This window comes from Erithacus rubecula (genome assembly GCF_903797595.1).
Source record: "Erithacus rubecula genome assembly, chromosome: 4".
Taxonomy (NCBI): Eukaryota; Metazoa; Chordata; class Aves; order Passeriformes; family Muscicapidae; genus Erithacus; species Erithacus rubecula.
In genome coordinates this window covers 34,157,195-34,183,081 of record NC_136686.1, presented here as the reverse complement: position 1 = coordinate 34,183,081, position 25,887 = coordinate 34,157,195, and the positions used below count along the sequence as shown (strand labels likewise).

At 44.9% G+C, this 25,887-nt stretch overlaps 2 protein-coding genes across 32 annotated transcripts in view; one reads left to right on the top strand and one right to left on the bottom strand.

Annotated features, from left to right (window-relative positions):
• The window catches only part of RBFOX2 (RNA binding fox-1 homolog 2), a 169,123-nt gene that overhangs the window by 60,735 nt on the left and 82,501 nt on the right, over nt 1–25,887 (bottom strand). For 2 of the 31 annotated variants that reach the window (XM_079305284.1, XM_079305290.1), the window contains exon 1: nt 25,450–25,686. The exons of 27 other annotated variants lie outside the window; for them this stretch is intronic. In XM_079305284.1, the coding sequence (XP_079161410.1) occupies nt 25,450–25,476 (27 nt within the window). In that variant the 5' untranslated portion in view covers nt 25,477–25,686. Of the gene's footprint in view, nt 1–25,449; nt 25,728–25,887 lie in introns of those variants that run through there. 2 more of the 31 variants (XM_079305285.1, XM_079305286.1) reach the window with 2 other exon arrangements.
• The window catches only part of MCM5 (minichromosome maintenance complex component 5), a 239,306-nt gene that overhangs the window by 181,678 nt on the left and 31,741 nt on the right, over nt 1–25,887 (top strand). The window lies entirely within an intron of this gene.

Below are 25,887 nucleotides of genomic sequence, written 5' to 3'. Positions count from 1 at the left end.
AAAACAGCTTTATACTACAGAAGATAGATCAAAACCTCAGCCTGAGAAACAACACACACGTTCATGTGAATATCCCACCCACCGTCACCATAGTATTCCACAGTCTTCTATTATCTCTCCTATCAAAAAGCACATGCCTTGCTCCTCTGAGCCATGACACTGCTTTCTTAATCTTTTCAGGGCAATTTTCTTGCTACTGGGTGGCATATAGCGAACAAATTACAGGGTTTGCAGATTGCATACCCCTGTGATCTCACACAAAGCTTTACACACAGTAAGGTGTTATTTCAGAAGAGGGAAGACACACTCACACACTGGAACAGAGAAGGAAATACAGAAGAACAGGGTTTCTCAACATCCCTAGAAATGCCATAACTGGGTCCATCTCCTCCACCCGACCCTCCCTGCTCACAAGCAAGCCCACAAGCAAGCACATTGGGTGGTTCAGAGCACACCTCTCTGCTCTGTTACAGCGACAAAAAGTACAGTTTTTAAAACCCATCTGTGCAGAAGCCCCCTCCTTTGCCCTGGCAGCACTGCATACAGAGCACAGGATCTATTGCTGGTATATCCCATTTGCTTCTTGCTGGCCATGCAGGAGACACCAGAGAGCTGTAGAGAAACAAGCTGAGATCGCAAGCCAGCCACACAGTCACTCACTCCCAATCCTGAGCATCTCTACAATCACACAAAGCATTAATTACCCACTCCTCCCTCAGCTTAGGGTATCCCACAGAGACCTCTTGCATAGTGGACTTTTTAGAAGCTTTTAGCACTGCCTTAGATGTAGCTAACACCAATCAGATGACTCAGAAACAAAGAATTCACCATGCAAAAGATATGCCCAGAAGACAATGAAAATGCTACCCCACCATATCAGAAAACCACAAGAAGGAAACAAAAAAGCATGCAGCCCTGCAGCCTGTGCATGGATCTCACCAAGGGGGGAGCTGCATTCAGGCACCCGGGGTGAAGGAGAACAGCCTTGACATTGAAGCCCAACCCTGGGAAGCCCAGGCTGCTGCACCGCTCCTACTGCTTTCACCGCCGCAGCAGGAAAAAAATCCACAGAAAAGATTTATGATAGGAGGGCTGTTTGATTTATGTGCGTGTCAACAGACTAATCCTGATTTTAAGTTTTGGCTGCTGTTCCAGCCCTGGGCTCTCCCCCACAAAGCCTGGAGGTGCTCGAGGCTATTCTGACACCAGCATGCTTAAATCAATGGAGTAAAAGCAAAAAAGACCTTATCCCATGGATAGGAAAGGCAGAGTGGGAATTACCAAGCAGCCTTTCAGCAGAGAGCATGCAGGGGCTGACGGACCTCCAAAGAAGCCGGACGAACCTTTCAGCCCCTTTATCAGCCTACCTGCAGCTTTCCCTTCCAGGCGGAGGAAGCAATGATAAACGCAGTGCACCTCCAGCCAGCACCGGGTCATTCAGACACTGGCTGAATCCCAAATTTGCTCTGACATTAGTCTATCTGGTCTGCCTCCCCTGGGGGCCACGTGGCCACGCGCTCCTGCAGCTGGGGAGAAGGAGAGGGAAGGGCATTCAATACCACTTAGCAGAGCCGAGCTGCAGCCTTGGCCCGTGCTGAAGAACGGACGGTTTCCAGTCCAGCCTCGCTGCCTGCAGGAAGGCAAACTCTGCAGCCTTATCTGAGAAAGAGAAACTCAGGCGAGCCTGCCAGCCTGGCCAGCGCTCAGCTCCTTGCACGCTCTCGCCCCAGCAGTCGCAGCCCTGCGCCGCGTGCTCGCAGCTCTGCAGAGGTTTTGTTCACGCACCGAGCACGTTTCCTGAAAGCAGGACAGGATTTTTGTTTCCCCCTCAAAAAAGGAGGGCAGCTCCACCAGCCCTCCAGTTCTGCTCATTCCTTTGCTATTCACAGCTTCAAAGCAAGCCACTTCTGACTCAACCTAACCCATCATCAAGATCTGCAGAGCGAGTTCTAAAGCAGAAGGCAGGACAGGCACAATAATGGCCATCCCACTGCAAACCAGGTATCAGTAATCCTACTGCTCACCTGCTCACACTGCTTATCCCCTGACATGACAGCTCCATTCTGTCCACATGCTGACTCCTTTCCAAGCTCTTCTGTTTACAGTATTTCATTGGATTTGATTGTCTGCGTTCTTCCGTACAGCCCACACTGTCTGCCCCCCTTTCTTATGTTTCAAATAGGAGCTAAATAGGAAACTGACTTTTTCTTTTCAATGAAAAATTTTTCCACAGGAAAAAAAGAGGAGCAGAAACTAGTTCCAGTCTTCTCATAACAAGCTAGATTTTCAAGCCAGCAGCATCCCAGGTCAGAGGAAGAGAATGCTGATTAGCCCCAAAAAAAACCTATTCTGCCATCCTGTCAACAGTACAGGACTGCTCCCCAAAGGACATAGTCCAGCATTCTGTTCAACCTCACTCTTAGCAGTTTAAAATGTTTAAAATGCCAGCCCATGAACCTTATATAATCTTACTTTCAATGTTTTTACCCCTTAGTTAATACTGTTCCTTCCAGTTTAAATGCATTTTAACCTTATAATTGAAGAAGGGGGAGAAAATATTTATCTCCAAATGTTTAAAAGATGAAATATGATTACACTCTCTGTTGCTTGTGCATTTTTGATAATAGATATTTATTTTGAGTTTAATCACACCTCTCAAGCCAAAATATCTGGTAACTTTTTTTATTACTTGTCTCTGACCTTACTAAGGTTTTTCAAAGAAGGAGTTCTGGCGCAGAATAAAATGCTTTAATACCATTGTCACTCCCCCACTCCTCAAATCACACTAACATGCAAAAATCATATCTTTTATTACAAACGCATCCTTCATTTAATGTCTCAGGTTATCTGGAGATCTATCATTATTATATTTGTCCAGGTTTCATCATCCCATGGAGCATCTGTATCTCAAATTATTTTTCTCTTGATATGATTACAGACATATTTACCATCTGATTTTTTTTGTAATTTTAATTTCCTTTGATGCTTTAGAATTACTTTTTTCTGTTTCCACTAGCGTCAACAGAAAGGACTCCTGATGAGATCTCTGCAGGTTTCACAGCATACTGATATCCTCCAAACCCAGAGAAGATTCTACCTCTTCTGTTATTCTACCAAATTTCAACATTTACACAACACTTCATATTTTCAAGAGCTAACACAGAACACACACAAAAAAGTTCCCATTAATCTTCAAACATAGAACCTGAATCCATTTCCCTACTTCTTAACCACCACATAAAATTCTACAGTCAGGGGTGCTGCTTCTCACACTTCTAAGGAGGTACAGAGAGCATGGAGAAACCCTCAAATACCTGGGTAAAGGGAAGTATTTCATCTATCCAATCTTGACATATCTTACTGCATTGCCAGTCCTCCCTGCTTTAGCTCACTAAGATGTCTTAAAAATTTACTGAAATGCAAGAAGAAACCCAGATAGGCAGGTCCAAGAGCAGTCACCATCCCCAAGCTTGCACAAGGATGCCACCGCAGGACCAGAAAAACCTGGGTGCAGCTCCCCACAAAAACTACTACCACCTTAAACTTTTGTGATGGTTTGAAAAAAATTTTAAACAATATTCAGGAGCAGAAAGACACCTCTCTTGGCCACAATGCATCAGGCTGGCAGTCTCCAGGAGGTCAATGGGAGGGACATTTGGTTGCAAGAATAATTTTGGCAGTTCCAGATTAACTGATTAGCTCTGCCAGTTTGTGCTGCCATGCACCAACCACGATAACTGCCATCCCATGCTCTAACTGGAAAAGGCTGTTCAGTGCAAGTGAAACAAGTGAAACAGTGTAATTAACACATACTCCTTAAAAAACAAAACAAAAACACTTTAGCACGATACAGGTTAACCTATAGTTCAAAGAAAAGCAATAATTCCTGTGTTTTCTATTACTTCTGTTGTTCTGTTCCCACAGAAATCATTCATTCACATCAGGTAGGAATTCAATGCAGCTGCCCCTTTGCAAAATGTTGTTGTCTGATTCACAAGCACCCAAACCCCCAGGGCCCATCTGGGCTCAGCTTTCAGACCCCTATTCTGAGCCCTACAAAGGCCCAGGCACATCCTCACAGGTGCCAACTTTCTTCCTTAAGTCAGGGGTTTGCCTACACAGATCAGTACAAACCCCTCCCACATTTTGTTTAAAAAACAAATTAGCTAAAGCAGTGAAAAATCCCTAATGGGGATGCATTTCTAAGAGCTTATGCAGCTTTAAGTTAATTAATGAACTTTGCAGCTCCAAGCTAAGCAGAGGAACGATGAGTAACCGATGAGTAAGCGCACGTGGTGGTACCTTTCAGAAGGGTGGGAGCTGGGGATGACAACTCAACAAGGAGCAACATGGTTCAGCAAATGTGACACAGGATGAATTCTTTCAGCAGACAGCAGGTGGTGATCCAAGATCACGGCACTGGAGCGCCAAGAGTGAACACCAGAAAGCACACAAAGGCCTCCTGCTTCCATAAAACTGTCAAAGATCAGTCTGTTCTGTGAAGGAGGAGTTTTGTTTTCCTCATTAGAGGAATGGGTGTAAGTAGAGGGATATGAAAGGAGCCTTATTACAATGCAGCTCCAGATCTCTTCTGCATTGCTATGCCATAATATGCACAGATAGTAAAGCCTAACAAGACAAATACAAATTATACTCCTGGTAAAGCTAAACTGGTACGATTTCTGTATAGATGTGGCAAACTGCCACAAGGTAACTGGTCTGTGCTATCCATAACCCTGCTGTGAGTCATCAGCATCACAGAAAGGTTCAGGGAAATGGTACAGCATATAAGCATCAAACAAACAATTTCTTAAAAATGCCTTTGAACTCTGCTAACCCCCAAATCACCGGGACAGATGTGAGTATAAGCCTATTAGTGGAATGGGGTTTCTAATACGTATGTTTTCACCTAACTAATTTTATGAATCCTTAAAGCAACTGACTTGCAGCTAACAGAGGCAATTAACCTGTTTGTGAAGACCAGAGTTCCAGGCTACGACTGTTTGCTCTCTGCACTAACCTAATCCCTTCTGTAAACAGCAAAAATGTTTGGAGCTGGGATATGAAGAGCCTGGCAGGAACCTGGAGCCGCTGCCCACCCTCAGCTCTAAGAAAGGGATCCTTCTGAGGGAAGGGAAGGAGAGGACCATGCTGTCCCTCCCAGAACGCAGGTCCCAGGCTCCTGTCAGGGATGCAAACATCACACATGCAAAGAAAGCACTGCTCCCTGGCTGTATACAGACAAGACAGAAAGGGCTTACCATACAAGGCTGCTGCTTTGGAGCACGAGAATAATTAATTAATTAATGATGGGCTGTGTTCCCCCCCCCTTCTCACAGATCAACAAAAAAGCTGCTGTAGCAGGGTCTCTTTCCCAGCCCCTTCCAGCACAGCCTCCATTCCCAGTTCTCAGCTGCAGCTTCAGAGGGATTCTGGCTGGAGCTGCCACCATCCCACTCCAGCTGTGCACTCCTGCCCTCTCTCCCCTGCCAGCCTGCCCACCACTGAGCCCTTTCAGCACATATTCCAGAGGGAAAAAAAAAAAAATTACTCACTTTTTATTGCCAGGTTAGTTTTGTTCCCAGTTAAGAGCGCTGAAACAGCTTGGCAAGGAGCTGGAGGAGGACCAGAGCCAGAAAGGACAGGGGGTGGAGAAGCTTGGGAGGGAAGGGCCATGGGCACCAGCACTTGGATGAGCTCAGGCTGCCAGGGAGCCGCAGTCTCCAGCGTGCATTAACCCTCTCCACAGGCAATCCCACAATTTGCCGCTGATAACAAATGTATCAACAAGCACTTTCTTTGCAAATGGGAATGGATACAAAGCAGCGTGAAAGATGCTCCCCACACCCACCAGGAACTCCAGCATTATCCCTTGCAGAAAAAAAAACATAGGCTGGGGCATTTATTATGCCCAGATCAATTCCACCCTACACTGACGGCTCTTGCAGCACACAAAATCTACACCAGGTTTTAAAAACTGTGCTTTTGCTCTTAAGGGCCATGAAGATTCTCAAACATGAGACAAAGTAATGTACAGAATGATGAAGTGATGGCTTTCCAATGCCCCAGACACCCCAGAACAGTGACTTGGCCGTGCCAATCTTGCAGGTGCCCACAAACACGATACAAGCTCTCTATCCCAAAATGCAGCAATAACACTTTCTTCATTGTGGCCATTTCATTAACTTCTGAATGGGAAGAATGGATAAAATTCCTACAGAAAAGAAATCTGGGGGTGAAAAGGATATATACAAAGGATATAACCATCTCATATCCTTCATCTTTGTACAAACCCATTCCTGGATTCAGAGGGGTATGTGACCCTAACCTGACACCCACTCTCCGCACTACAAAGGCATTTCTGTAACTCCAGAGAGCAAGACTGACATGCCTGTGTGTCTGGGACACAGACTGATAAAATCAACACACTTTCTTGGTGTGGGTTGATCATAAAGGCATCTTGAAGAGAATCACAGTAATAAGGGGTTTTGTATTTAATCTGCACATCTGGAGCTTGATCTTCATTTGATCTATGACACACTGTGGTAATAGAAAAGGATGCTGGATTTTGACTCTACTGTCATGGGCATGAGAGCAATTCCTCCTGAATCCTCCCAAAGGCAAACTCCAAATCTAGGTAGTTCTGGAAACATCTGCTGGAATTTTATGGTAGTTGTGTTAAAATAAAGTTAAGTTTAAATTTAAAGTTGGATGTAATTACCTAGGAAATTCCTTTTGCACTGGGTTAAGTTAAGGCTCAATAAGCTAATCTTGCACCAGGAAAAAAAAAAAATCTAAAAAGAGATGCCTGGACTCACACATGCACCTAGCTAACCATTTAAAGGCATGTCTCCTTCAACTTCCTGGTGCAAGCTTGCACTAGATTATCTAATCTTGCCCTTCCTAGATATGAAAAGCAAGGGAAGAACAAGTTATCTTCTAATACACACTCTATCATTCCAGGCCACCAAAAAGTGTTCTGTAAAATAAAGCAGCTGGCCTTTTGATTTTTTTAAAATGCATTTAAGAACTTTATGGAAAAAAAGTTCAAGCCTCCCTTTTGTAGGAAAGGATGAAAGAAAATTATAGTCTTATCTTACTGTTATACACAGGAAGCACTCACTCATCCCCATGCTATCATCACTTCCAGTAATGGCCAACTTCTGCTCTACCCCTATGCACAAACACAGGCTCTCAGTGCTGAATGCATGCACACTTGGTAAGATGCCCCTGGGCAACCTGCAAAGAGGCTTCCTGTTGAATACAGCCAAAGCTTTAGAGTTACACAACATTAATAAGGCCCAGGGCCACATCTACTTACCAGCCTGAAATATACCTTACAGATTTTAAAAAGCACTGATTTCTGCTCCTGAAATCTACATTATTCCTCACTCAAAAAAAACCCAAAAAAACCAACAAACAAAAAAAACCAAAAAAAAAAGAGTTACTGGCACAAAGGCATCCCAACAAATGCTTTCAATCCATTCATGTTCTCTGGGGTTGATTAGAGAGAATTGTGCTTCTAGAGACATCAGGGTCCCAACATCTGTTTGCATTCCATATTTGGAATTAAACTACCTCTGAGAATTACTGGGGAGAAGGGGGTATGGGTGGAGAACAAAGGAAAAAGTCACCAGGATGGATACATCCTTAGCAACAAAGCCTGAAATTAAGAGAAAAGCTCAAGCTCATTTTTTTGGTCCAGATTGGTCCTTTAGCACCTACCCTGGCTGTGTCCTTCACAGCTCTGCAAAATTCCAAGTGACTATTTTCCACTTAATATTCATAGTCAAACATTCTTAAGGAAAAAAAGATTTCCATAAGACGACTAGCTTTCAACAAATCAGCATGAAAATAATGTCTCAAAATACTACAAATCGAGCCCTCCATTAATCCAGCAGGCACCCAGGGAGGCAGAAGCATGTCCCACACAAGGGAGATTACTCCTCTGTTAGGCAAAGACAGCTAAATTCCTTCTCTGGGACCAGAATTGAAATGAGTCACAGCTAAGAAACAGTGTGCTGCAGATGTGTCACGTATGTTTAATCCAAGCTAGCTGCCATCAGCTATTCAGCAGATTAGCAAACCAATCACACTCTCCATTGCATGACTGTGGATCCTCTCTCAGGGAAGCAGCAGAAACCAGAGACCAGTGGTGGGGAAGGAATGGTAACTGCTTTTCAGGAGAGGGCCATGGTTGGAGCAGGATATCTGTGATACTTTAAATGGCACAGAGGACCTGCCTGTGCTGGTTCCCTGCCTTATTTCCAGCCAGCTAAACAGTAGTTCCCAGTGCTCCTTAGAAAAAGAAGGGCTACAGAAATGGAAAAGCATGGAAAATATAATAGGGAACAAAATACTACCTGGTCCCATGGTATCTCTTGACCAGGTTGGCAAGGTAGTGTCAGTTTCTGCCTCCTCAGCTAATTCTGCAATCCGATTGTCCATTTCAAAAAGCTTTGTTTCAAGGGAGAGGGCAACTCTCCAGCTGACATACTTCAGAAAACCAGTATCTGCTTCTCCAGCCAAGGACCAATCAAGGACCAGGCTGGGCAGATAAACAATTTTTCATCACGTCTCTGCTCTGCAAATGGATTATTGCTCTGCATCTCCAAGTACATCACCAAATCTCAGTGAGTGTGGAGAGTTATTCCTGCAACCTCAAGAATTCAGATGGCTTTCCTGAATGTTTCAATCCTCATGAAGCTCACTCAGCGCCTTAGAAAGATTTGTATCTATTTTAGTGACAAGGATTTCTCAAAGCCCTCGCTATGTAACACAGCTATCTGCAATAGACTCTTCCAGATCTCTCTATATTTCCAGTGCTCTTCTAGGAAAGATTTTGAAGATCACTTTTGGCATCAGGCTTTCCTGTCCTTCTCTCCCCTGCTGTGAAGGCAATGAGCTGAAAGAAGTAGTGAGCTGTGCAGAGGGGCTGCTCTGAGCGGACTTGGCTCCTGGAGGAAGGACAAATCTCAAAGCCCTGTCAGGCAGCTCCACTTATACTGGCCCCTTATTCCCCAGATTTCAGCAGACAGCAGGGAAGCCTTCCTGCCTGCCTGCACTAACTCCAGCACCACACAGGAAAAAAAGCAGTCCTGCCTCTGCTGCCAGAGCAGGAGGAGGAAGAAGGGAGAAAGCGCCGGGAAGGAGAGAACACATCTGGAATCAATTGGAGAGCGCTGAATGCCTTGGAAAGAACTGCAGAGCTGGCAGAAACCATAGCGAGGAGCCGCGTGTTCGGACGTGACTCTGAAGCAAAGGTGGAGAACGAGACGTATGCAGCATATTTAAACACAAAACCAGAGCTCCTCTTGAGGCTCTGGGGTTTTTTCCATGCAAGCAGCTAAATGTCTCAGCCCTGTCATATTTTCACTGCCACTGGCCTATCATGGGTACGCTCAGAATTCAGCACAGAAGACAGGAGATGAGATGAGGCAAACGGGACCCATCTGTGACTCGAGTACCAGGACTCAGTCACGCAGCAACAACATTATATCAAGCTGCTCTCAGGGTGCAGGGCGGAGGAAGTCTGTGACTGACTTGGCACACGTTTCAGAACAGAAATTTGACGGTTTAAAAACACAGATTTCTTCCCACAGTTACTTTCCATTCCAGCATTCTCCTATCTCTCGCTAGTCATTTGTTCCAGGAGTAGTTTTCCATTTTCAAAGAAGCCTCCACTGTGTGTCCTGGAAAGCAGAGGTTCGGGAAAGGAGCAGAGAGTCACAGAGAAGCAAGTCAACAGTGTAGCAGCCTGGTACAGAGAGCAACTACAGCTTTTTTACCAACCTGAGGATGTGTGGGAAGCATTGCTACTTGGGTACATGGCCTTGGCCAGATGAAAAATAAGATATATGCTTCAATATGCAAATTTTTAAAATGGAATTAAAGAATTCAAAAAGGAACATGAAAGAGCTACAGAAATGACCCAAAGATTGGAAAAAGCCACATGGCTGCACACTAAAAAACCTTAAAAGGCCAAATTTATTTTATCATTATAAAAAAATAAGTGGTAACTGATTATTTTATTAAAGTATATTAATTGTGAGGAAAATAAAGTAGATGCTAATAATATTTAATCTAATGAAAAAACTAATCAAGAAAACCAATAGCCAAAAGCTGAGTCTGATAAATTCAGCTCTGGCAAAAGAGACCATTTCATTTTGTTTACTGATTTCCAAATGACAGTCATTAAGTCAGCTGATGAGAAGGACTCAGTCTTTTCCATCTTTTCGTGTTTTTGTACTGAAAACATTATGTCACCCAAAACAGAGGTACTTGAGTGAGATATAATGGCCTACATTGCAGGTACAGCCAGAAGAGACAATTGAAAGCCAGATCCATAGGGTAATATCCTGGAAAACTAACAAGAGCCAGTGGAAGTCAATGCACATAAATTCAAGGTGACTAAACTAAGCAGCATACACATTTATAAGCATAATGACCTCACCTCATGGAGAGGAACAAGCCACTGAAAAGTAGAGGTGCAGTTTTGTGCACCACCTAATATGGTAAACTACCAACCATCCTGGGAATCAGGGGCTGTACTTCCCCTCCCCGGCTGTGGTGAGATCCAGCCACGGCACAGCCACTGCCAGAAAATTAATCCAAACAATAGTCATCTGTTTGGTCATAAACTCCACTGTCTCGCCTTCTATCTGCTTAAGCACAATGCCCAAAGCAGTGAGGAGGCTGAGCATATGGCCAGGGCACTGAGGCAAGGGGGACTGTTCTCTCACAGCAGCCCACAGTTATGCTACATTAAGCCCAACTTTGAAATGCACCTGAAAGCCACTTCATCCCAGAACAAGAGGCTACATGGACATTTAGCATATGTTAGTGCCACTACCTGCCTCACTTGTACTTAACTTCTAGAGCATCCCTACGTAAGCCAGCATAAAGCTGGTTTGTACACAGTGAATTTGTCAAGTATCTCAGGAAAGATTTTCCCATTGTTACAAAATCCTTTTAAAGCCTCTTTTCCCCAGGCCTTCCAGCTAATGTATGTTTACCACATTCCTGCTGTAACCATGAACCAGTCCAGACTTCTCCCCGACACAGGCCACCTGCATAGCTCACAGGTACAGCTCGAGGTCAGCAGCACATCTGTCCACCTTCAAAATGCCTCTTCCTGGGCTGGGTATCACTAAAGCAGCTCCTGCAGCCCCCACACTCAGCAGCACCACTGGAAACATGCTGCTCTCTCTTGCCACCACCATGTCAATGCCCTGGGACTCATAAAGCATGTGCTGGTTTAACAGTAGCAGCATGAAAAATATTCACATAAACTACTGCATATGACTAACAGCCTTGCTTTTAAACAGCTCTAATTTACTGAAGCTAAATCAATAAACCTTAAAAGCTAAATTGATATAAGAGCATCTCATGTCAGGGCATGTCTGTCAGCATCTGCAGCTCTCTTAATATATTACTACATGAGTTCCTCAGAAGTTTATTCCTTCATAATTCTCAGTAGATCCCCACCCTCTGCAGCCAAGTGCATTAAAGGTCTTTTTTTCTCCCCCCTTCTTGCACACCTACAGAAAGACAAAAACACAGGCTATGCATAAACCTAAACCCTTTCAAGCCAGTCAGTTTGCCCTTCTGTACATCCCCTTTCACACTCACAGTGTCAGGCTAAACAAAGCCACTCGCTCCAGGATACAGGCTTGGAAAAAAAAGCATTAGCATCTGGCAACCAAGAGCAGCACCCCAGCATACGAGCTGGAGAGCAAATACAAGTCTCTGGCACGAAGAGGAAACACTGGGACATACGCCTGAGTGCTCCTGTCAATCTTGCAGTGGGGGAATGCCTGATTTTTATTTTTTTTTTTAATGTATTTTTATCATATTACTGAAAGGAAATGCCAGGGACTGCTGTGGACCCTGTCCCTTGAGGCTCCACTGCTGCCATCAGGCTGCACTGCCTTTGCAGCAATGAATATTTAAACAGGGCAATAAATATTTCAGAGCACATTCATCCCAATAAGAAGTCTACTACCATAAGAGAGATGAGACAACCACACAGGGCCAGGGCCACTCCCTGTTCTGCCCCCCTCTGGCTCCCACACCGCCTGCCCTTCCTTGGCCCTACTTCCCTCCAGCCCTCAACAGGCACCTGACAGCCTCAAATATTCATGAGCACAGCTCCAGTTACTTTCCAAACAAGCAAAAACACCTGTGAAAAAAGTAATAAGGTGCTCTCTGCTTTCCACAGAGGTGCAGAACACAGCCAGCTCATGCTTTGCTTTCATCTCTTCTGGGGCTTCAGGTTTTTGGGTGCTCATACTTGGGAAGAAAATTTGCTTGAAGACCCTCAGGGTCTTAAATCTATTAATACTGCACCTTAAAAGAGGAAAAAAACCCTGAGATGACCAAACCCAAAGCTCAATCAACACCTGGTCAAGAAACACCATGTGACAATGTCTATACTCCCCATAACTCCCTCTCTAATTTCAGCAGTGCATTTATTTGGGCATTTCTTGGGTGCAAGCAGCTCCACTGGCCTCTCAGTGGGATGCTAACAGATGTACACAGCTTGGGCCATCACTGGCACAAATAAAATCGGCTAGAAATCAAGTTTAGGATGCAACAGAGAACCCATTCATTTACTCAGCTATCATCTGCTTGTCATCCATGTACCAGGGGCTATTTTGACTATGACAGTGATAACAGCTTGGAGTTTGTAAGTAGAACCTTAGCTATGCTCTCACTTCTAAACTTCTTGTTTTTTAAAGAAAATTTCAGGGACTAATATTCTAATAACTAATATTCTGCAGAAAATCTAAATCACATATAAAGACATTTATTCAGGATCAAATTTACAGGGCCATGAAACCTGCAGCCAGAATAAAAAATTATCTTTTGTAGCAGCTTCCACTGCGTATCTACCCAGATTTAAAAGACCTAATATATTTGCTGCTCACACAGTACATGGATAAGGCTTCAGAGAACAAATACACCTACTCTGAGTGAAAGGATGCCAAAAAGATAGCTTCACAAATAGTAGCCAAAGGGTTATCCTGAACAACAGAAACAAGCTAGTCTGCCCTGGCTAATGAGCTGCACCATGGCATCTCCTTCCCAGGTAAAAGGTTTAATTCACAATATACAGAAAGAGAATAATCTCTGGCTTTACTGGCACCCACAGACCATCTTTGAAAAGACGCTGGTAACAGCAGCCACAGCATGTCACACGCTGCCAAAGGTGCCTCTTGGGCTGTGCAAGAAGACTCTTCATTCCTGCATCCTGGCCCAGCTCAAGGTACAAGCTGGGCACCAAATGGCTCAGCCCTCTCACAGCAGGGAGCGTGCAGGGGTATGCAACAACTCAGCGAGGTCTGCAGATGCAGGCTTGGGCTGAACTGCTAAATTCCCCTGCAGTCTCATCTCAGCTGCTTTCAGAGCTTTGAAGGAGAACAGACAGGTCTCTGCTATGCACTGGAAGGGCCCTGCAGCACACTCAGAGTGAGCTTTCTACCACAAGCCAGAGCTCCTGCTATTTCCTCCCTGGCACACACAGCCAAGAGAAGAGAGCAGGGCAGACCCCAAGTGCTGGAGAGCCTTCTTGGGATGGCCAATTTCATATTAATGAAATTCTCTCTCATCCTCTACTCTGTGGCACGAAATGGCTCCAAAGTGAAGTACTGGACTGCCAAACAGCAAAATCTCTTTCGAGACAGCATTTCAAGGAAGAGCACCTGCCTATTGAATAGATGGATCAATCGCCTGCCGCCACCCTCTGTCCCCCATTCTGCTCCTGAAAGAGCAGCAGCATGCCCTGGTCAAGACTGGCCATCAGCCACACCACCAAAAAGATGCTGCTTACATTAAAAGCATAAAATAGCAGTCACAGCAGTGCAATTCAGAGACTGACAGCAATCCTGCTGCTTTGCCAGCGGTGAGTCCTGGGATTTTACATCTCTGCTTCTAACTACCACCCCAGCTGTCCTTCACATATCACTGAAACTAAAGGATCCAGTCAGAAATCAGATGCAATTTGGCCCAAAAAACACCTAGTACTTTCCTATGTTATTAAAAGACCTCATACACAGAAAAGGAAAACATCTTGGAAGATGTACAATTACCTCACCAAGTAATTTAGAGCAGGAGCCACCATTTTACAGCAGACATCAAAATAATGAGCACTCCTCTGCTGACTGTGCAGCTCTGTTTTATTCCCATGATGGGCTGCATACCCAGCAGCATGTTAACATGGAAAAAACCAGCATCTGATCCTAATCAAGAATAAAAAAAATACATTTTTGATACCATACATAAAGTGTTAGAAAGGAAAACAACATTTAATTCTGCGGCTCCTGAGGACCTCTCATGACTCAGAAAATAAATGCAAACAGATGAAAAAGTTAATTTGGATCATATCAGCTTCACTGGCATGCAAAGGGCAGAGCAGGCACCCTGGGGAGAGAGAGGGAAAGATTTGCCATAGATCAGGTTACCATCACTGACAGCTGACCTAAAACACCACAAGATTTGACCGACTCTACCCTATCTTCAAATTTTCAAAGGTGCTACTGTCTCCTTTAAGAGATACAATGTGTGAAACATGTAACACTGAGGTCAGGGAGGAAGGAGATCTGCAGCACAAGTATGTAAATGGTCCAGACGATAATCCTCACCACATTAAGAACCAGCTCAATTAATTGAAACAAGAAGAAAGCAGAAGTGAATTGTTCTTTAGAAGATGTAGAATTTTCAGTGCAAAGCAATGAGGACAAAAGGAACTGGAATAATTTCTGCACATTCTGAAGCTGGTGCATGGAACAGACGGACAGGCAGTTGCTCTGTCCTATGAAGATGCTCTTTGAAAACAGATGTCTGACTGCAACCCAAGACACTCAGCTTGGGAATTTAGAGACCCAACTTGCTGTATGGGTGCCACAGTCTCATCCCCTACATGGGCCAGCACAGCCCACAGACATCGCTGTCAATCCTCAGAAATGTTCTTCAGCATGAGCCCTTAACACTTGGTTTTAACTCTGCCTCATTCAATGGGATATGAACTGCCCATCATCACAAATGGAGCTTTACTTCAGTCCTATTAAATTTTTAGGAAGTGGTTATGTTCAAATGTGGCCAACAACATGAGTAGTAGCCCACAGCAGCTAACATATTGTTAACAAAAGTGCCCTCGATTTGTTAGGCCTTCAACATCCACTAGATGATTCCCAAGAAGACTGATACATCTGAAAAACTTCCTTTAAATTCTTTACTATGAAAACGGCTCTTTTAGCTTCTTTAGCTAGGCAAAAAAGCCTTTTCAGCATCTCATTATTTGGCACCACAGGGCACAAGCACCACCTCCATTTTACAGCCATGGTTGATATTAGATGATCAGAAAGGAAAAGGTTTTGTGTTTTGCTTCTGCTGGGAGTATACTACCAGCATCACACCTAATCAATAGACTCATCTCCACTCACTTCTGCAACAGCAGGTCTAACACAGCTGACCTCACATGAGGGCACAGGAACAGCTCACACAGGCACAGTAATCTCCTGGCAGAAATTTGGAACAGACACAGCTGAAGGCAATCCCCAAAGCACTTCACGGCTGAATTCTTGAAGATGTCCCTGCTCATTTCAGAGGGGTTGGACTAGATAACCTTTAAAGATCCCTTCCAACCCAAAATGTTCTATGATTTTAAGGTTTTATGATTGGCTACAGGAACACTCCTCTGCTAGGATTCTCTGAATAGTAGCCAGGAGTCTCATCACAACACTGCATTTAAACCATGTCAATCAAACGTGGGTCTTTCCTGCCACCAGATTCTTTTCTCCTAGATTTAGGCCAAAGAGGATCTCAGAATAATTGTATAGTGACACACAGAGCCTCACAGCTAACCTAGAGGCCTACTACACTTTTGAAAGTCACTACAGCCCTCTACAAATAATCCAGAAGAATGAAATTTTTCTTCCTCTATTCTTCTCCAAAACATTAGGAAATTCCTATTACTCAGTTCTAGCTATTCTTCTATGTGTTACAAATAACACAGCTCAAAGTTTCTTACCCATCCACTGGAAAAAAAAAAAAAAAAAAAAAGCCACTGGCTTTCTACACACTTCTGTTTTAAGCAGAGGTCTGGTTGGGAGATATGCCCTTGGCCACATCAGCTGCCAAGCAGGACCCCAGCCACTCATCAGGTTTGGAGCTGGCAGGCAGGAGGGCCAGGCAGGCAGAGATCTGAACAGGGAGCTTGGGTCTGCAGCCTTCAGCACAGCTTTCTCTTGATTTCTGTGCAAAACTTGCAGTTACTCCTGCAGCTGACTGTCAAAACCAATTAAGAGTACTCCTAACAAAAACCAAAAAACACTCCTGAGAAATCACAGTTGAGCTGAAAGGGACAGTCAAGTCACTGCCTTTCTCACCTCCCCACAGCAGGGCTTGTTAGAAGACCATCTTTTTTTCTAGAGCCAAAGTTGCCATTGAGCTGCTCAAAGCTACAGTTTCCAACTTGATGGAGAACACAGATCATGGATGTTTAATCTGCTTAAACCCGATTTAGATTCATCTCATTGAATAAGAAAAAGTATTCAAAAGTCTCGCTTCCTGATGAAGCACTGAGATCTCCACAGTATTTTTTCCACGCTTCAGAAGTCCATATTCCCAGATAAATTCATGCTCACACCCCTTGTAGAATTTTGATCAAAAGAGGCTTTGAAGACCTAGAGTCACTCAGATAAATTCTCTTAGGATGAAGGTTTGCAACTGGCTTTGGATGACCTAAATTCCTTCTGCCACCAAGAGAGTCAGCCCCTCCTCGACTACACCACCTCATCAGTCACATTTAGTGTATTCACAGTCTGTCCCTGTGAAGGACACACAGAGCAAGGAACTGTCCAAAGTTCTCACCACAGCCTTCAGTCACCACCGTCCTCATTCCTCTATCTCACCACACTACACTCTTTGCCACAGACTGGCTCCATCACACAGTCTAACGTGACGCTGAAAAAAATCATTAACACCTCCCCAACCAAATTCTTATGAAAGGGACTCCCAGAACTACTTTTCCTCCCCTTCCCACTGCTTCAAGATAAAATGCTTCATCCTGGAAAAGGGTGGAAACAGACCTGAGAAAGGAGTTGCAAAGCAAATGTAGCAACATTAAACAGCATCACACACAAAGAAAAGCAACATGGAAAGTTAAGCAAATGAATCTGCATTAAATATTTGAGCCCTAAGCAAAGTTAACATAGCACAATATTTTATAGTCAATCAATAATCAATAAATTGACTAATTCTACCAAATTAACATGTTGTTTCTCCTTTACCTCCTGATTCAGGCTGGAAGGGTTATTTTTAAGTTCAGACAGATTTAAAACTATGCTTGCTGAAACTGAAACCCTTTCCCTTGCCACCCTATTTATCTCAACCACATTTTATAAAGCAGGAAGGGACACACACTGAAAAACAAAAGCCTTTCATACTCCTGCTCTCTAGTATTACTAAGTACTTTGCATAATTGTTCAGTTTTGATAACCTCCTTTCATATGATGCCATAGCAAAAATGAGAAAAGCTACAAAGAACAACAAATCAAATTAATAGTTTCACTCTTCACACTAGACAAAGGAGGACTAGTACTATCTAAGAAATCCAAACTCTTCTCCAAGGCATTTTTAAATCTATCTTTTAAAATAATTTAAAGCAGGTTTTGCTATTAAGACTGGAGGGAGAGCATAGGCCTAGATAAGGAGCTTCAGTGAGACCTGATAGGTGAATGATGGCCTGTGCACTGTGTAGGTCAAACTCTGATTATCTACATCTTGGCTAATCAAAAGCAATTATCTGAAAGTCAAATATGCCCTCCAAGTCAGATAACTCAGGGGGACCAGGACTTATATACAGCACACAGAAATCCTAAACTCCACAGGACCACAACTGCAGACACTATGAATTTTAAGCAGGATAACCAGGAGGACAGTTCAGAGGGTTTTAACCATACTCAAGACTCCCAGCCTGAGGGCAGACTTCAGAAGCTAGAAAGATTACCCTTGCAATTACTCAGCCATTTTTGGTGTATCCATGCACCCTCAGATTATAGGCTACTTGGAGTGCAATTTCAGTTAGGTATTTAGAGACTACTTGGGGTAAAAATCTCCATTACAGGCAGGGCTGGTAGACCCAGACTGGCTACTTCCCATTGTAAGACCCAGTTTTCAGTTGTTAAAATTCTAAGATAACATTCAAATTAATTTTTTTTTCATGCTACCTGTAAGTCATTTTGGAGCTGGTGACTTCTCCTGTTACTTAACCCATAGCAATCCAACCCAAGAAAAAAGTAGGTGGCATATTTTGTCTTGTTTATGATTAAGGGAGGAGGAAACCACCACACACACTTTGAAAAGTCTGAGAACTTAACAGAAAAATTTGCATTTTGGAAATCTATATTAGCCACCAAGATCTGACCAACATTATGACAAAAGTATGGAAAATTACAGCACCTGTCTTACATTTCATCAACTAAATCTCCCAGTAAAGCTAAATGCAATGGTCAAAAGGGGCTAAAAGATAAAAAATAAAGATATAACAGTATGCAAAACCTGACAAAAAGGAAAGGAACTATCCATTCCTTATATTCCTCACAGAAATAAAACAAATGGTGGCAACAATATGTTAGATACTAGGAAAGACTTAGCAATGCTCAGAAAGGCCAGCAGTAGCATTGCAAATGCTTTTAAGGCAGGAATGGTTTACATACTGTTTATTCTAACAATAAACAGAGATGCTCTTAAGGGTGGCTGGCAGTGCCACTAGCACCCCATTTTCTGTGATTTCATGCTCTCATTTGGAGATCATCCACAGCTTCACAGGAGATACTGGCCATGTCAGATCTCGGTCTGGAGATCACCGACAGCAGGAAAATGATCCATTTCCAGTACTTTGCACCATCTCCTTTGCAGGGATGATGTAACATCAAGGAGCAGTTACCCACCTCAAATCCAAAAAAACCAAAAAACAGACCTGTAAGTACAGCAGGAGAAAATTAAATTGAGACAAGAAGCCTGAGCACTATCAGCACAGGCAGCGACAGGGAGCAAAGAGATAGAACAGACAAGTATGACTGCAGTAGGAGCAGAAAAGGCAAACTAAACGAGGAATGAAGGGAGTGGGTGGAGAGTTAAAAAAGCCTATGACAAGGAGACTGTAGTGAGGACAGGGAGGAGAAGGAAGAGAAGCAAAGAATAACTATGTCTAAAAATCAGCTGAGAAGGAACTGAAGTGATCAAGGTAAAGTAGTAGTCTGCCAAAACAGGAGGGCACATAACTGGAGAGGAATGGAGACTGGGATACAATATGGCTTGTATGGGACAAGCTACTGACCAGGGATCAGAGTGAGAGGAAGAAGCAGCATCCATCCATTCTCCAGTGATGAAGGGCAGAGGTCACACAGGAGAGGTTACACAGGGATGGAAGAGAGTTGAAAATGTGCATACTAGAGTACACCCCCAAAGCCTAAACCAGAACCTAATATTGCAAAATCTCACCATTCCTCTGCTGCCAGCAAATATACAAAACCAACTGGCAAACACTGATCAAGCTGGCCTGCACAGAAAATGACAGCTAATAGTCATTCAAAGTGGCAGAAGTCTGTGAGTTGTATCTGGGATGGCCAACTCTGACACTGATACCTTGCAGGGGTCATCATGGTGCCACATACACTGGAGCTGATGGGGATGGTTAGAGGGTTATCTGTTTTTTTTCTTTCTCGTGAAAAAAAAAATAGCATACAAACATGTGATTAAAGAGTATCATAAATAGCCACAGAAATAAAGAGAACAAATGAAGGTTTCTTTCCCAACTTAAAATACGGAAATGCCCTGGAATTGAAATGCCTCCTTATTGCCATCTTGATCACTCTCAATTCAGTTTAAGAATAATATTGCTTAATGAACAGTTTTGTAAAGAAGAAAAAAGATCAGGTATTAAGCAAAGCACACTGTTGAACAGCATTTGTCCTATTTTCTTTATGCAGGCAAAACACATTATTTTTTCCAAAAGCTTCCAGTTGAGCATTAATTGCTCTGGCTTCTATGAACCCTACAAAACCAGCCTATACATGTCCTGCCCCCACTGGTCACAGTACAGCATCCAACAGCCCAGCAAAAAACCATCCTGCACTGCAGAGGATCATAAGTGACTCTACAGGAGCATACCAAAATACTTCTGGTAGGAAGATTAACATTTCTCTGCTCTGATTCCAAGGAACATGTCTGATAGAAAGAATACCGACTACATCCTTTTAAATAGTGTTTGTGAGAAGACTGAGGCAAATTAACCATTTTCTCCCTGGTACTCAGACCTCCAAGGAATGCCTGTTAGTGAAGTCTGACTCTGGGAGGCAAGTACATTAAGGAACTCATTGCAAAGGGGCAGCCAACTGCACACACCATTTGCTGGAAATGGGTCTAAAACAGGAACATGGAGCATTTTACCCAAAGCAGTCAGTAAGACCAGAACCATGTCCAAAAAACATCACACACAGAGACACCCACTGCAGACATTTTTGTACTGGTGTTAGAATTTTATAGTAGAAGGCTGGTCAATACTAATTAAATGCAATGGAGCCATCATGAATTAATAACCTGGAGGGAAAGATGTTGATGGTTTTAAGAGCCTCTCTCCTTTGCAACCTTGAACTTCTGTAATTTTTGGTAGCTCACTACAACCTCTTCACTGATCCAGATATTTCATAAATTAACATTTCTTAAAATACCATTAAAACTGTATGTTAAATTTACACAGCCTTGGCAATCAAATATCACAGCAAACTTAGGCATCCTCATTTCTCAATTCCCGGGGATAGCCACCTAGTCACCTGCAGAAGAAATGCACTAGGGAGCAGTGAAGTTATTTCTAGGACAGGGACTCAAGGAAATGGCAGTGCTGTATCAAGTTGCTTTTCTCCATCCTGCCTAGGAAACATTGAATTCAGTTTCTGTCAACCCACAGCAGCTTGACAAGCACCTGCAGTGGTTCACTTCTACTCCAATGCACCTCAAAGTGCTCAGCACAGGGGTAAAGAGAAAATGTCTAAAAAACACTCACCAGGTTCTGACAGCCCCACTAATTTTTAGGCTCTTAAGAGTATGCTCTTCTCAACCAGCAGTTAAATCTCTAAGTGTAACAACAGTTACAGACACAACCCATAGCCCCACCTCAAGCAAATATGTTCTAATATCAGGGAAAGTGAGATGCAGATTAATCTTTGCATTCCCAAGGGATAGCCTGCTGGAAAAGTGACTGGACAGGATTTCTTTCACACAAACTTCTGATGTTGGCATGGTGTCTTGCAGCACTAAGAAGTTCTATGACATACAGTAGAAGGGAATGAAAAACTAGGGGATAGGTATAGGCACTGAGTCAGACTCCATGTAAACAAGCACCATTTCTTGAACAGCAAAGAAAGGGGAAGAGTAGAAGTCCATTGACAGAGAAGAGAGCAATTCCCTTCAGACAGTTCATGCAAGTTTGCAAGGTAACACCAAAGCAAGGAGCAAGCAGAAAGGACAACTGGACTGAAAGGAAAGGGACATGCAACCCTCAAAGCAGGGAAAAGGGACAGGGAAATAATGGTAGCTCCTAAGAGAAATCCAACAGGAAAAAAGGGGGCCTTCTACCACACACAGATAAAGGTTTTCTTTCTTTTAAGGAAGGAGGGGAATCCTGCAGCATCCAGCTTGCCTGGAGGGGAACAGAACCTAAAGCAGCTGTAAGGGGATGGGAGGGGGAGGCTGTTCTGGGACTCAGTCTTCCTTGCAGACACTTCAAACAAAGGAGGACAGTCTCCTGCAACGGGATGCATTGTACATTTTTAGCTAGCACAAGGTGGCTGTCGTGACAGGGCTCCCCATCTCCTGTCTCCCCCCTCCAACTACACACCCCTGCATGATCCCAACATGGAACACAAAGATCTGCTTCATCACACCATTACTGTAATGGGAGGTAGAGAAAGACAGGGAAAGGGAATGAGGCAGAGGAACAAAAAGGAGACAGAGCGGCCTTTAATGAGTCAGCCTGATTTAAATAAGATCTCCATTTAAGGAGCACTGCAATTGTTGGGTTTTCTTAATTTAAAAAAAACAAATCACTGACTGAGCAAGCAACTTTTGGCTGCACAAGTTGTCTCACAGCTACACGCAGGGTCTGGGAGGGAAAGGGTTATAAGAAGGGGGAAGGGAAAGGGAAGAAAACCTCTGGAAAAAATGAGACTGCTTGCTGGTTCATTTTAACAAGGACATAAATTAGTCTCAAAGCCACAAACGCCATCACCTCCCTGAGCCCTGGGCAGAGTGTAGCAAGTCAAACACGTGCCAAGATAAACGGCACTGGCTGGAGCCTCCAAGGGGTGCTGGGGGGGACAAGAGGGGGCATGCTGGCAGGCAGGGCAGCAAAGATGCTTCAAATGGTGCCACAAAATGGAGACTGGTGATCCTACAGCTGCACAAAAGCAGACCTTCTGATGTTTCTGCTTATACCCACATCAAAAGCTGGGAAGTCAAGACAGATAAAGAAGGAAAATGGGGTGCTGAGGTCAGAAAATAGCAGTTCTCCAAGGTCTGGCTCTAATTACCACAAGCAGCCCTTCCTCCTCCTATCTTGGAAGAAGGCCCGCCAGCGGGCAGCAGCCCAGGTGAAAGGTTCCATTGCCGAGAGCAGGGAGGGGAGCAGACAATGGCAGGGGGATTCATTACAAAGGCACACACACACACACACACACACACACACTCAGCACTGCCGGCTGCCACATGGGCTGGGGGGACCCCTTAAGGAGGCGGCAGCTCCCTCCCCACTCTCTGAGATGCTGATACCTTCCCCCTCTCCCAGCCCTGATGGGAAACAGATTTGGAGGAAAACGCCAGCAAGGCACTGGGCTGTCCAAGAAAGGGAGGGCTTTGTGCTCCACACAAGCCAGCAACCTCACCACGCACCACACAGAGAAAAAGCCTTTTAGCATATAATTCCCATCCACAGAAGACTCTCTCTTTTATCTGCAATTAGTACATAATGTACTGGGCCTCGTTTAACACTCATTTTCACTGATTTAGGATTAAAGGGGATAAGGCTAAGGTACTTTCTGTTAATGAATCTGAGCTCTTACTCTCATTAGCAATTTTTGTTTCCTCTTTTTCAAGCACGTTTCTACCTTCCAGCATCTCCCATTTCTTTCCATCGCTGCTTCTAGTCTTGTCACTCCACACAATCATTTATTCTGTTCTATCAGCCTGTCATGCCTATACTGAAGCTCATCTCCCAGATCTCCAAGGAAGACAGCAAGCTTGCTCCCCACAAGAGAACCCAGACCAGGTAGGCAGTGTTTTCTAGAGACTGAACTAAACGGAGCAAAATTGTAGAAACACTGAATTCAGTGGAAATTACCAGCTTAACACCAATAATATTTACTTTTCATAAATGAGACAGAGCCAAAAGGAAGTAACTTTACAGGTACAAGTAATGGCACTCCACTGCTTCAAACAACACTGCAGAATAAGAATGATGTGGCTGGGGATATTGTCTTGAATGTGCCACATTCCTTCAGTCCCACACTTAGCCAAACCTGCAATGAAGTACTGCTAAGGACCAGCAGCCAAATGATACCCCTGAGAGAAGGCAGCACTGTGGTAGAGCTGACACACCTGTGCTGTCTTCCTCAACTCTGCATACAAGAGCTATCCATCGTTCATCTGGATCCCAAATTGACACACAGTCCGAGTTCTCCTCTCCTACTGTTTTTTTAATATGCATCTTCTTCAGCATCTCAGCATGTAAATACACAAGGCAAATCCTGAAAACCTATACTAAATAGTGCATACTCTTAAGACAATCGTAATTCAAGGTCAAACGGCACAATAATGCAGTCTTGATAGCTCCTTCCCCACGTCAATAAATTAAGAGTTTCTGTGGAAGACAGATTTCCCTGGAGTCTTTTAGGATATCCTAAACCTTTAAGTGAGTTTATATCCTCCCCTGTTTCAGACAGTGCTCCAGTAGAATCCCATCCTTCCCAGCTGTGCACATCCCCAAGCCAACAGGCTCATGCTCCAGGGTGCTTGGTCCCAGACACACACAGTGTACCCATGCTTGGTCCTGGTGACCCAGGCACCTTTGAGCGTGACAGCTGTGGCTGGGAGCACAAGGCTGTGCAGAACAACTCTCTAAAACGTGCACACATCAACCTGCAGCTTAGGGGCACACACCTCCATCTGGACTGGAACACTGAGCACACAGCAAAACACAAATGGACGCTGACTGCAGAGACACAGCTTTCCAGCATCACTTGCTAAACTAAATATAGGTACAGAAAGCCCCACGAGATTTCTGCAGAGCTCTTCTGTCTCAAAGCAGAGAGCCTTGGTCCAGATAAAAATGAATCTGTAATGGAAGTAGAAGGTGGGGCTTGGGAGCCTGGGAAGATACCTTTGGAGTGGACAGAGACCTATTTTTCAGCCACTGACAATCAATGCAAGATGAGAGAGGGAAAGGGTCAAAGTGGGTGTCACTTCTTGCAGCAGATTCATTCTGAGTTATGCACCAACGAAAGAGATGCCTCTTGCAGTGGGACATGCAGGATCTCAGCAGCAGCTAGCGAAAGGAGCTTCAACCAGAGCTAAGGAAAGCCAAAAAGGCAATATGCATCTACTCTATAGACCTCTACAAAGCTCTACCAAAAAAAAGCACTTGCAAAACCCAGATTTGAAGAAAAGTTCCTTCTGAGAGTCCTTCCCCCCCACTCCCTTTGGGAATATCCCCCAAAGGTTTCCAGCTCTGCAAGGCACTGCGGGGACATTATATAATGCCTAACTCCAAAGGATTCCAGCTCCACGATGCCGCTATCCTACTCCTCCCTCCCTTTGCCCGCTCCCTCCGGTGGCGAGTTGCATATGCCGTGCCAAGGGAAAAAAAAAAAAAAAAAAAAAAAAAAAAAAAAAAAAAAAAATCCAAAAGCATACAGTAGCCTTAAAAGGCGAGCACTGTCCGACGAAAACCCCTTGCGGTGGATGCGCGATGGCCCTGGCAGCTGGGAGCGCTCCTCAGGAAACGTCAGCCGCTTTCCCCCGGGAAGCCACGGGCAGCCCCACGCCTACGGCTACCTACAAGGGCTTCCCGGCCGCCGCGGTGACCGGCAGCCGGATGGAGAAGCGGCGGGGAACACGTCCACCTTCGGGATCGGCCGTTCAAAGGCGGGTTTAGCCTAACTCGGAGCAGGGGCAACCCGCGCCCCTCGCTCAGCGCTCTCTCTAGAGGGCACTGCGAGGTTGCTGCGGGCAGGGGGACGGCAGGAACCCCTTCCCCGAAGCTCCCACCGCGGTGCCCGGCGCGGCGGGCTCCCTCCCGCACCGCTCCGCGCCGCGCCGCGCCGGGCGCCCCGCTCCCCGCGCAGACAAAGCCGGGCGGGCAGCCGCGGAGTCCGGCCCGCCCGCCACCCTTACCTGAGTTACCATTTTCTTTTTCTCCATAAACCAAAATGGGGGAGGCCGGCCGCACGGGAGAGGGAAAATTTAAAAAAGAGGAAAAAAAAAATAAAACGAAATAAAAAAGCAGCAGCCCCGTGGAGGCGGGCGGCGGCGGGTGCCTGCGCTGCGCTGCCTCGCCGGCGCGGTGCTCCCCGAGCCCTTTTTCCTCTCTTTCTTCTCCCGTGTTCCTCCCCTTCTTCCCCCTCCCTCCCCCCCTGCCGCCCCCCCGGCTCAGCCAGATGGCTGCGGGAAGCGCCGCCCCGAATGCCGAAGGTAATTAATGCGAGCCGGGGCCGCCCCCGCCGCGCCCCGCCTCGCTCCTCCCGCCCGGGCTCGGCACGGCACGGCCAGCCCCCGCCCCAGCCAGGCGCTCCCTCGCCTGCCCGCCGGGACTCCCCACTGCTCCCCGGGAAC